This window comes from Chiloscyllium plagiosum, unplaced genomic scaffold, assembly GCF_037043375.1.
Source record: "Chiloscyllium plagiosum isolate Xiang-an unplaced genomic scaffold, Cpla_swu_hap1 HiC_scaffold_21, whole genome shotgun sequence".
NCBI lineage: Eukaryota > Metazoa > Chordata > Chondrichthyes > Orectolobiformes > Hemiscylliidae > Chiloscyllium > Chiloscyllium plagiosum.
Genome location: NW_028270159.1, coordinates 61,393,471 through 61,404,168, shown reverse-complemented (window position 1 = coordinate 61,404,168; position 10,698 = coordinate 61,393,471). Strand labels below are relative to the sequence as shown.

The 10,698-nt window shown below is 43.5% G+C and overlaps 1 protein-coding gene across 1 annotated transcript; it reads left to right on the top strand.

The window, feature by feature from the left end:
- Positions 1-2,878: 2,878 nt before the first annotated feature.
- LOC122564679 (uncharacterized) lies at positions 2,879-10,186 on the top strand. Its single transcript, XM_087998607.1, has 4 exons — positions 2,879-3,005; positions 3,898-3,987; positions 8,102-8,131; positions 9,198-10,186. Exon 4 carries the CDS (start codon positions 9,241-9,243, stop codon positions 9,994-9,996), a length of 756 nt encoding a protein of 251 aa, XP_087854733.1. The 5' UTR covers positions 2,879-3,005; positions 3,898-3,987; positions 8,102-8,131; positions 9,198-9,240; the 3' UTR covers positions 9,997-10,186.
- Positions 10,187-10,698: the final 512 nt, after the last annotated feature.

Sequence of the window (10,698 nt, the reverse complement as noted above, 5' to 3'; positions counted from 1 at the left end):
ACACAGCAGTGACTCAGAGAATAGGTACAGCACGTGAGGGATCCTGAATTACTCACTTTGGACTGTCCTACTCCTGAACCGGGCTGGGTTGAGGGTCAGAGCTTAAAAATGTGTTGCTGGAAAAGCGCAGCAGATCAGGCAGCATCAAAGGAGAAGGAGAATCAACGTTTCGGGCATAAGCCTTTCTTCAGGAATGAGGAGGGTGTGCCAAACAGGTTAAGATAAAAGGTAGGGAGGAGGGACTTGGGGGAGGGGTGTTGGGAATGCGATAGGTGGAAGGAGGTTAAGGTGAAGGTGATAGGCCGGAGAGGGGGTGGGGGCAGAGAGGTCAGGAAGAAGATTGCAGGTCAAGAAGGCGGTGCTGAGTCTGAGGGTTGGGACTGAGAAAAGGTGGGGGAAGGGGAAATGAGGAAGCTGGAGAAATCTGTATTCATCCCTTGTGATTGGAGGGTTCCTAGGCGGAAGATGAGTCACTCTTCCTCCAGGCGTCATGTTGCCATGGTCTGGCGATGGAGGAGGCCAAGGACCTGCATGTCCTTGGCGGAATGGGAGGGGGAATTAAAATGTTCAGCCACAGAGCAGTTGGGTTGGTTGGTGCAGGTGTCCCAGGTGTTCTCTGAAACGTTCCGCAAGTAGGCGGCCTGTCTCCCTGATATATAGGAGGCCACATCGGGTGCAGCGGATGCAGTAAATGATGTGTGTGGAGGTGCAGGTGAATTTCTGATGGATATTGAAGGAACCCTTGGGGCCTTGGAGGGAAGTAAGGGGGGAGGTGTGGGCGCAAGTTTTGCACTTTTTGCGGTTGCAGGGAAGGTGCCGGGAGTGGAGGTTGGGTTGGTGGGGGGTGTGGATCTGACAAGGGAGTCGCGGAGGGAGTGGTCTTTCCGGAACGCTGGTAGGGGTGGGGAGGGAAATATATCCTTGGTTATGGGGTCCGTTTGAAGGTGGCGGAAATGACGAAGGATGATCCGATGTATCTGGAGGTTGGTGGAGTGGTAGGTGAGGACTAGTGGGGTTCTGTCCTGGTGGCGATTGGAGGGGCGGGGTTCAAGGGCGGAGGAGCGGGAAGTGGAGGAGATGCGGTGGAGGGGAAATTGCAGTCTTTGAAGAAGGAGGCCATCTGGGTTGTTCGGTATTGGAATTGGTCCTCCTGGGAGCAGATGCGGCGTAGGTGAAGGAATTGGGAATATGGGATGGCGTTATTACAGGGGGCCGGGTGGGAAGAGGTGTAATCTAGGTAGCTGTGGGAGTCAGTCAGTTTATAGTATACGTCCGTGTTGAGTCAGTCGTCTGAGATAGAGATGTTGAGGGTCTGGAAGGTGCAAATTGATAGATTGCTCTGTGAACTGGGTGGGGCTGGAATTGTGAATGACAGCTGTGTGGGATTATCAGAGCAAGTAGCGTCTATGCTCCACCTTTCTTCATGGGTGTATAACTGGAGTTGGGTTGGTAAATGTTTCGAAATGATAGTCCACAAATGTAAGTGGATTGTAGATCTCAGTGAGTGTTATATTATATGGCATCCCTTCTCTCCCCCTTTCCTTCAATCCCAGTTTCGGGCTGCAGGCTCTGGGGTCAATGGTGGGTGTTGGACTGGGATCAATCTGGGTCTGAAGACGGTTTCGTATTGGGTGATAATGACAGATCATCCTGCACAGAATGTCTGGCTGAGTAAAATCTGATCTCTCTATGTCAGTAGGGAACCACTCCACCCTCATAGATTGAGGTTAGATTCTGTGGAACAAAGGAGACGGTGATGGGGGAGTGATGATTAAGATGTAGAAAATTATGAGGGACAGAGACAGGAGCGATTTCTGATTGGTGGAGAGATCAATGACCGGGGCCATTGGTGGTAAGGGTGTGGAGGTTGAGAGGGATGTGTGGATTTTAGTTTGTAAACAGATGGTGGGTAGCTGGGACTTATTACCTGTAGGCGTGGTAGAAGCAGACATCCTCACAACAGGTAAAAAAAAATAAATGTACACTTAACGATACCAAGGTGTGCACGGCTATGAGTCAAGTGCTTGAAATGGGATTAGAATAGCTAGCTGGTTGTATTCTGTTTACAACCTCTCACATGCTTTCTCTTTCACTTCTTAATTCCATTTCTGTGTTTGTTCTTTTAACCTGTTCCCCGGGTGACATTTACATCTCGGGACTGAAACGTCAAATCTCGCTGATTCCGGCCGTTCTGTGTATTTAATGAATAAACTAAAAAAGTCACATTTCATGGTTACACACATGCAGGAATTGACTATTCCCTGAACAGGGCTGTAAACATAGATTATGATTTTGGAGGTGCCGGTGTTGGACTGGGTTGGACAAAGTTAAAAATCACACAACACCCGGTTATAGTCCAACAAGTTTACTCAGAAGCATTAGCTTTCGAAGCGCTGCTTCGAAAGCTGATGCTTGCACATAAACCTGTTGTTGTGATTTTTTCCAACATGGATTATGGGAGAGATCACTAGGAAATGGGAAATTTGTCTGTAGTGGCAGTGAACTGAAGTGAAAACTTGGTTGAGGTGACAATGGTCAGTTACTTTGCAGGAATTTTGACTCATACGGAACAAGGGATGTCATGGCAATTGATGAACGATGAAACGGTCTTCATGAGTTCTGTTGGTGAAATGGAGAGCACCCACCCCTGTTGTGTGTAAACTGTCCAAGATTAAAACTGCTTTCCCCAGTTGAATGTGGGAATGTTAACCCTGATATGAAGTGTCAGAGGAAGTTTTTACTCCGCAAAGGTGTTATATAAATACACGCTTTAGTTGTTATTGTTATGAAGGGTGGGTACTGTGTAGCCCCACTCTTAACCAAATCCCCATTCTCCACAAACGGGAGCGACGCGCAGGCGCAGTTATGGACAGTTTGCGGAGCATGCGCGGAACAAATAATGGCGTTTGATGGATGTTTCTTTAGTCCGAAAACGGTGAGAATTGAGACAGAACGGAGGGATCGACCATCCAGCGGGAAAAGAGTGAGGTGTCTGAAACTCTTGAGTAAGCGGTGACTCCCAAAAAATAAGTTAATAGTGCCTTGTTTACGCGAACTGAGGACGCGTGTTTAGCTGAAAGCTTTCGCCTTTAAGTTAGGCCCCGGGTTAACGCCGCTATCTTTATTGGGAATAATGTGGAGGTGCTGGTGTTGGGCTGGCGTGGACAGAATTAAAACAAAACTCACACAACACCAGGTTAAAGTCCAGCAAGTTTATTTGGGAGCACTTGCTTTCGGATCATTGCAACCTGACGAAGGAACAGCGGTCCAAAAACTTGTTCTTCCAAATAAACCTGATGGACTATAACTTTGTGTTGTTGGATTTTTATTTTTATCGGGGACACTAGACAGCAGGGTGCATGCATTCTTTGGAATGACTGAGTGAGTGGAGCTTGCTGCCCGTGGTTTAGAATGGAGACAACTTGTTCATCCAGCTGCATTAGCCTTTCACACGCAATATCTTATTGATGAGGCAGAGTGGCAGCAGAGAAGGAGTGAAACCCTCATTGCTGCTTCGCACTAGTTCATGGGATCCTCTGCATTGTGACTTGACTGTCTCCAATCAGTCAAATGAAGACCCAGGGCAGAAACTTGGGCTCCTGAGTAGACATTATTATTAAATTAAGTGATTCCTGACTACAATGAAAGTGATGTCAGCAGCAAGCATGCATATTCTTTGTTTTAGGATCAGTGGTGCTGGAAGAGCACAGCAATTCAGGCAGCATCCAATGAGCAGCAAAATCGACGTTTTGGGCGAGAGCCCTTCATCAGGGCTTTGTTTTAGCAGAGTTAGAAGAGGGCATTAATTGTAGCAAATTCAAACCAGAAAACTTGTTTTTCTTTACTGAATTGCTATCCTGAACTGGCAGTGATGAATGTTGTAAACATCTTTTGCAGGATATTACATGAGGATTTGCTGATCGAAATCTGAAATCAAATATCACACAAAACTCTGACAGAATTAGTTACTTCTCATCATCGGTCTCTGTAAGTAAGCACTGAAATCCAGACCTTCCAGCTCAGCGAACAAACCTACATTCAGAACCTCAACCTGAGCTACAAATCTTCTCAAAATTTGCTAATTCAGTTCTTTATCATGTACTGTACAAAATGTTCCCTGTGGCTCTACAGCTAAGTCTCCAATCAATGTTCCATAATCTTTTTTTTCTTATGTCCAGCTGACAATAATAACTTGTAAGGTCATTGAGGTATACAGCATGGAAGCAGACCCTTCAGTCCAACTCATCCATGCCAATCAGACATCCCAGGTAGCTCTAATCCCATTTGCCAGCATCTGGCCCATATCACGCTGAATCTTTCCTATTCATATACCAATGCAGAGGCCTTTTGAGTGTTGTAATTGTACCAGCCTCCTCCACTTCCTGTGGTAGCTCATTTGATACACCACCCTCTGTGTGGAAAAAGTTGCCCCTTAGGTCGCTTTTAAATCTTTGCCTCACTTTAAACCTATGCCCTCCAGTTTGGACTCCCTCACTCTGGGTGGGGGGGGGGACCTTGTCTGTTTATCCTATCCATGCACTCATGATTTTATAAACCTCTATAAGGTTACCTCTCAGCCTCCGACAGTCCTGGGAAATTAGTCTCAGCCTATTCAGGAAGTCTCTATAGTTCAAACTCTCCTGGCACAATCCTTGTAAGTATTTTCTGAACCTTTTCAAGTTTCGCAACAAGCTTCCTTTATCCAGGAGACCAAAATTGCATGCAATATACCAAAAGTGGCCCCACTAATGTCCTGTACAGTTGACACATGACCTCCAACTTCTATGTTCAGTGCACTGACAAATAAAGGCAAGCATACCATCAGTATTCTATTTGCCTGCAACTCCACTTTCATGGAACCATGAACTTGCACCCCAAAGTCTCTTTCTTGAGCAACATTCCCCAGGACTTTACCATTAAGTGCATAAGTCCTGCATTGATTTGCCTTTCCAAAATGCAGCACCCATATTTATCTAACTTAAACTCCATCTGTCACTTATTGGCTCACACGCCCATTCTTCTATCTCATCCCTGCTCATTCTGTTTCACTCCAAACAGACAATTTACGTTCTATAATGTAACAGTGCAACTCAAATTCCTCATCTCTCAAAGTATTTTGGTAGATCTCCTCCCATCCTTCACAATGTGTGGTGATCTCTGCTTTTAACAAACTCCAATGTTCTGTGTTCCTGTGTATGATGCACAATGACATCACCCATTCCCCTGAGATTTCCTCAAATGCGAGATTTTTCTCTGATTCCTTACTGCAACTTCAGGAGATTTCAAAATCTTGAGCCGCAGATTTGAAAATATTGAGATTGTTTCGCTGATGCGCGTGAGGTGAATTCTCATAAACATACATATTTTCCCATTTGCCTGTGTTCTGTTATCTGAGAGAGGTTCCATGACATTGGGACTGGAGTTGTTTCCTCCACAGCTCTCTGTAATCTTTGCTCTCCCTGATTACATAACTGCTATTGACTAACTTCGTCTATCCTCAATGAATGTCTTTTATCTCTGTTAAGTATTGCACTACTTCTGCCAACCGTGTCGTATATGATACTGCCTATCCCCTGACTAATATGCTGCCAGTATATTTTGTTGTCCCACGGGAATCAGGAATTGTTTTTTCCTGCACTATTGTTAATTCCTCTTCCGCATCTAAGCTTGCATTGATCAGCAAGTTTGCACCACATTTATTCGCCGTGATTCATTCTGTACACCTTACATAATTCACTCCTTTTATTACTCCCCATCTGCATCCACTTATTGCCATTCCACCTACCTTCCCTCAGCTCCACCCCTCCATTTATCTCTCAACCCTGTGCCCTCTCCGTATTCCTGATGAAGGGCTTATGCCTGAAACATCGCCTCTCCTGGTCCTTGGATGCTGCACGACCTGTTGCGCCTTTTCCAATGCTACACTTTTTGACTCCATGGATACTGTCTTATTTTTGACGAGTATATACTCAATGGGTCTCAGGACCTTTTTTCATGCTAGAGACCTATATGAATCTATGAACATGCCTGTCCTCCAGGCAATCTCCAGCATTTTCTCTCTTTACTTCAAATTTCCAGCATTTGCAATATTTTGCGATTATTTTGTTGTAAGCCATACTCTCAAATCAGAGTTCAAAAACAGGTGGACTAAGTAAGAGAGAACTTGCATCAGATTGGATGCTCGCTTTGTGTTTGGTCTATGGTTTCCATTTCCATTGAGATACTGAATCATTCAGTGGCTATAGTATATTACAACTGGACTGACTCTGTAAAGCGCATCACCTAACCCCACTCCCATTCTCTTTCACTGAGGAGAATACAAAGATTCTACAAATGTATTAAGGTAAAAAGAATAACTAGGGAGAGAACAGGGCCTCTTAAAGCTTGTCATGGCTCTCTCTGTGTGGAATTGGATTTGAAAGGGGGAGATACTGAATGAGTATTTTGCATTGGTGTATAATGTGGAGAAGGATATGAAAGTTAGGAAACTTGGGCAAATAAATAGCGACATGTTGAAGAGAAGGAAGTGTTGACTGACTGATTTAAAACGCATAAAGTTAGGTAAACCCCCTGAAAACTGATCAGGTATATCCTAGAACTTTGTGGGAAGCTAGGGAAATGATTGCTGGGCCCCTTGCTGAGATATTTGTATCTCAATAGCCATGTGTGAAGTGTGACTGGAGGTTGGCTAATGTGGTATCACTATTTAAGAAAGTGGTTATGAAAAGCCAGGAGACTATAGACCTGTGAGCCTGAAGTCAGTGGTGGGCAAATTGTTGGAGGGGATTCTGAGGGACAGGATTTACATTCATTTGGAAAAGCAAGGACTGATTTATGAATATTCAACATGGTTTTGTATGTGGGAAATCATGGAAAAACTAGCTAAATTTTTTTTTATAGAAGTAACAAAGAGGATTGATGATGGTAGAGTGGTGGGTGTTGTCTGTATGGACTTCAACAAAGCATTCAACAAGGTTCCACAAGGCAGACTGGTTAGCAAGGTTAGATTACATGGAATACAGGGAGAACTAGCTATTTGGTTACAGAACTGGCTCGAAGGTAGGAGGGTTACTTTTCAGACTGAAAGCTTGTGACCAGTGGTGTGCCACAAGGATCAGTGCTGGTCCACTGCTTTTAGTCATTTATGTGAAGAAAGGCGGTATGGTTACTAAGTTAAAGTTCTGGGATTTACATTTTAGATTCAACTCCATCCGCCATTCCTTGGCCCATTTGCCCATCTGATCAGGATCCTGTTTTACTCTAAGGTAACCTTCTTCGCTGTGTACTATACCCCAAATGTTGGTGTCATTTGCATCTGGGATTTATATATTAATGAACTGAAACTTGTAATCCATTGCAAAAGATGAAAAACTTAACAACAATCTAGGATTCTTACATATATCATTGTACTAGCATGACACTGTAATCTTTTGCGATAAATTCTGTGTCTACTTCACAACCACCTGAAGAAGGAGCAGTGCACCAAAATCCAGTGCTTCCAAGTTGGACCTGGCGTTATGTGATTTTTAACATTGAAAGGTCATCTGGATGAATACATGAACAGGAAGTGTTTAGAGAGATATTGGCCAAAAGCTGGCAAATAGGACTAAATTAATTTAGGATATCTGGTTGACATGGGCAAGTGGACTGAAGGCTTTGTTTCTGTGCTATACTGCTATGACTCTTAAGATGACTATATGTTGTCTAATCCTCAGTTACATGTGGAGAAGTGGATGTTAGAGATTCTTGAACTGCTACAATCCATGTTGCTTGGTACAGACGTCTTACAGTACACATTCTGCACCAACTTTCTAACTAACATTGTCTTCGTGCCATTTGTCTGCTTTTTCCCTGAATCTCTGCATATTCTTTATCTTTGAATAATCTCCAATTCCTTGGTGAATGCCTCATGTGAACCTGCCTTTACTGAACTTGCTGGCAGTAAATTCCAGGCACAAGTCATTCATTGTGTGACACAATATTTTCTTGCAACAAATTTGTTTATTTTCAAATTAAATTAAAACTATGCCCTCTTGTTGATCCTTTTACGCATGACTCTACCTAGACCAATCACGGTTTTGACACTTTTTTTTTCTCTCAGGTGTGCTCTGATTTGCTACAGTGCTGATAGGTAAGAGGTTCCACATAATTCACCCAGTGATAACCAAGGGACAGTAGTATATGTACAAATCAGCAACATTTTTTTAAATGTAATATAATGTGTTCCAAATCATTTCATACAGTGTCAGAAAGAACCTGTTGACACTGAGCTAAAACAGAGATAATCAGGTAGGTGACGAAATATCTTAGAATGAAATATTTCATTATGGTTGTTAACAGTCTGGTTCAACCTCAAACATTTGCCTGAGAGGGATGGGGTCAGTGATGAGAGAATGTAGTTTCTAAAAGGGAATAAAAATAATGGCTTCAGTCTTCATAATATGTAAATAGACGAGGGTTTTGCCTGTGTAGTACCAGAGTGTCAGACAAGTCACGGTGGTGTTTAACTGGGAAGTGAAAGTGTTCGCATAAGGTATTCCTTCTGGGTGATATAAATTGAGAGATTGGGAGTTTCTGTTAAAATTCCTGATCATATTAAATGATATTGTATCCCTCTCCTTCACTACTTGCCTACCCATTTCTCTTGATCTTCCGTAAAGGCCAGAGTCTTGCGTACATGTGGACTGGATGTGGATGTTCTCCTCAAGTCATTGACCGTGTAAAGTCCTTCATTCTGTAGCTCTTCCAGATAAGTTTCTCTGTTCTCGCCACCCCCGCCACCTCAAACACCCTCAACCCTATCATCCAGTAAAAATCAGAATTCGGTGTCACTCTAGAGCAGGTGATAATCTCCGTTTCCCAAAGGACATTTGTAAACGGGTTGAATTTTTGTTAAAATCTAGCCACTTCCATGATAGCTGTCTCCTAGTCCTAGCCCCACAGAAATTCCCAGATTCAATCAGCACCATTTCGTAACTTGCCTTTATGTTTTTATTCTGGATCAGTGGTGCTGGAAGAGCACAGCAATTCAGGCAGCATCCGAGGACAGGCAAAATCGACGTTTCGGGCAAAAGCCCTTCATCAGGAATAAATCTGATCCAGAATCTGGTTTCCAGCATCTGCAGTCATTGTTTTTACCTTTATGTTTTTATGCCTTCTCTCACACCCTTTTTTCATGTTTTAAACACATTTTACAGGATATTGGAAGGACAGGGTTTGCATTCAGGCAGTTCAAACCACATGTGCCATCAGGATCTTACAGAATCACCTGAATATCATTGGATTTTGAAAATGGAAGGAAACAACACGATTTTCAGTGGGGAGAAACTATACATGTGTTCTGTGTGTGGAAAAAGCTTTGCTGATTCACCTTACCTGCTGGCACACCAGCAAGTTCACACTAGAGAGAAACCGTTCAACTGCTCCCTGTGTGGGAAGAGATTCAATCAGTCATCTGACCTGCTGAAACACCAGCGTGTTCACACTGGGGAGAAACCATTCAACTGCTCTGTGTGCGCGAAAGAATTTGCTTGGTCATCCAGCCTGCTAAGACATCAACGCAGTCACACTAGGGAGAATCTATTCATCTGCTCTGAGCATGGCAAAACATTCACTCATTCATCCAACCTTGTGGAACACCAGCGAATTCACGCTGGGACGAAACCATTCACCTGCTCAGATTGTGGGAAAGGATTCACTAAGTCATCCAACCTGCTGAGACACAGGCAAGTTCATACAGGGGAGAGACCATTCAGTTGCTCTGTGTGTGGGAAGGGATTCACTCAGTCCTCCCACCTGCAGGTACACCATCGGGTTCACACTGGGGAAAGACCGTTCACCTGCTCTGTGTGTGGGAAGGGATTCACTCAGTCAACACATCTGCTGCAACATCAGCGAGTTCACACTGGTGAGAGACCATTCGCTTGCTCTGTGTGTGGGAAGCAATTCATTCGGTCAACCAAACTATTAACACACCAACGTGTTCACACTGGGTAGAAACTATTCACTTACTCTGTGTGTGGGAAAAGATTCACTCAGTCATCCATCCTGTTAACACCAACAAATTCAAAAAGAACCATAGTTTTGAAAGATTTTGGAATGTCTTGCACCAAGGAATGAACTGAGGTCATTGGGATGTTTGTGCTGATGTTATTAGACATGCTCTATTAAAGGTGCTAATATTGTGGCTAAAATGTCAATACAGTTTCTTCACCTGTTGGAAATGATCCCAACTTGCTTTACGTCATTTTCACATTGCTCATCTGCCCAATCTCTTAACCAATGTGTGGATGGGGCATTTCTGATTCATCAGGACTGGTTAAACATCAATGAGTTCCCGAGTAATTGTAAAGATTGGGTTTTGATGCTATTGGCATCTATCTCCAATCCATGTTTGTTGGGGTCAGCTTCTGATGATATTTGTAAACACCCCAAGTCCAGTATGCTTATTTGGGATTTAAAAAAAAATTAATTTGGCTTTCTGTTAATACTATGGTGCTTTATCATACCTCTAAGGCAGATTGTTGAGGGGAGGCCACATCTGAGCAACTTGATTCAAATTTCTTTGAAGAGATGTTGAGGTGTGTAGATGAGGGAAATGCTTTTAATGTAGTCTACTTGGATTTAAGTAAGGCTTTTGATGAGGTTCCACTTGGGAGACTGAGAGCGAAGAGCCCACGGGATCCATTGACGTTTGGC